The sequence below is a fragment of the Microtus ochrogaster genome, linkage group LG5 (assembly GCF_000317375.1).
Source record: "Microtus ochrogaster isolate Prairie Vole_2 linkage group LG5, MicOch1.0, whole genome shotgun sequence".
NCBI classification, from domain to species: domain Eukaryota; kingdom Metazoa; phylum Chordata; class Mammalia; order Rodentia; family Cricetidae; genus Microtus; species Microtus ochrogaster.
In genome coordinates, this window is record NC_022031.1 from 24,297,987 (window position 1) to 24,299,268 (window position 1,282).

Sequence of the window (1,282 nt, forward strand, 5' to 3'; positions counted from 1 at the left end):
ACACACACACACACACACACACACACACACACACACACACACACACACACTCTGTATAAGTTGGTGATGAGGCCTTGATCGTGATGAGAATACCCGAAGGCAGAAACTGTTCATCTGCAACAGTGGAAACAGTGGAGGGAAGAGGCACCCACTCCTCTGTCGCACTTGGGCTGGCCACCCAGCATTTAATATTTGAGCCTGTGACACATTTAAGATCCAAATCACAGCAGCGTTTTTGTGCTATATATACAGGCACAGTGTTTTAAGAATTTGGTTAAATAAATAATTAATACAAATATTTGGCAATTTTAAACAAAGGAACATTATTGCTTGGTCTAGTTTGCTACTTAAAGATTTGTAAGGGGTGGAAGGTATGTGCCTGTGAATTTGAAAATAAAATCAATATGCCTGTCTATAAATTCATGTCTTACAAAAGGCTCTCTTGTCTGTATTTATCTGTAAGATTAGGATAGAAAGGGTTTTTGAGTATGGATACCTTTCTGAAAGGAAAACATGTCTTTATGTGTATTATTTCAGCTGTGAGACTCAAAATAGATTTTCAAACTTTTTAGGTATTCTTCTGAACAAAACAAACTTATAACTCTTTTATTTTGAAAATTTATAAAAAGCATGTACCTATTTGAAGAAAACAATGTATTTTTCTAAATCAAGAGTGTTAAGAATGAGGATCCAGATGGTCAGCTCAGACACACTGTGTAATGCTATCATTTTCTCCTAGTTAAAAAGCTGGCCACAGAGAACCTGCAATGCATGATAAAAACCTGCCAAGTGGGGTCAGAAGGAGAGCCTGCCACCCAGCTGACTTCTCTGTTTAGGTAACTGGAAAGCATGCCAACTGGCAAGTAGAGGGTTGCCAGCCATTTGACAGCCAACATGCTTTTTAAACAACTAATTATCCCAAACATAATGTGTTACTACTTGTTTACAGTGTTTCAATTATAGTATTTGGGGCAGTGGTTTTATTACATTGTGTTGTTTTATTGAAAAATAAAAGTGCCAAGGAGAAGGGTAAGTTAACTGACTTGAAATTACTTATGTCTTCAATAAGAAAGAATCTTGAATGTGGTTAAGAAGAAAAAGTAAGATGCATAAGTCTGGAAAACATGTGTACCTGCTCCTCAGGGTGCTGTAAAAATGCCTGTCCCTGGTCTTTTTGACTTGCTTTAAACATTGAAACTTCAGAAAGCTTAACTGGGAAACATGGACTCTGTAGGGGTAGAAGGTATGCTTAGCCACATTCCCTGAGCCTTTGTAGAGTCTC

At 37.6% G+C, this 1,282-nt stretch overlaps 1 protein-coding gene across 1 annotated transcript in view; it reads left to right on the forward strand.

Annotated features, from left to right (window-relative positions):
• The window catches only part of Mms22l (MMS22 like, DNA repair protein), a 110,069-nt gene that overhangs the window by 106,095 nt on the left and 2,692 nt on the right, over positions 1-1,282 (forward strand). Inside the window, exon 23 of the mRNA XM_026786734.1 lies at positions 740-836. Within this exon, the coding sequence (XP_026642535.1) occupies positions 740-836 (97 nt within the window). The remainder of the gene's footprint in view (positions 1-739; positions 837-1,282) is intronic.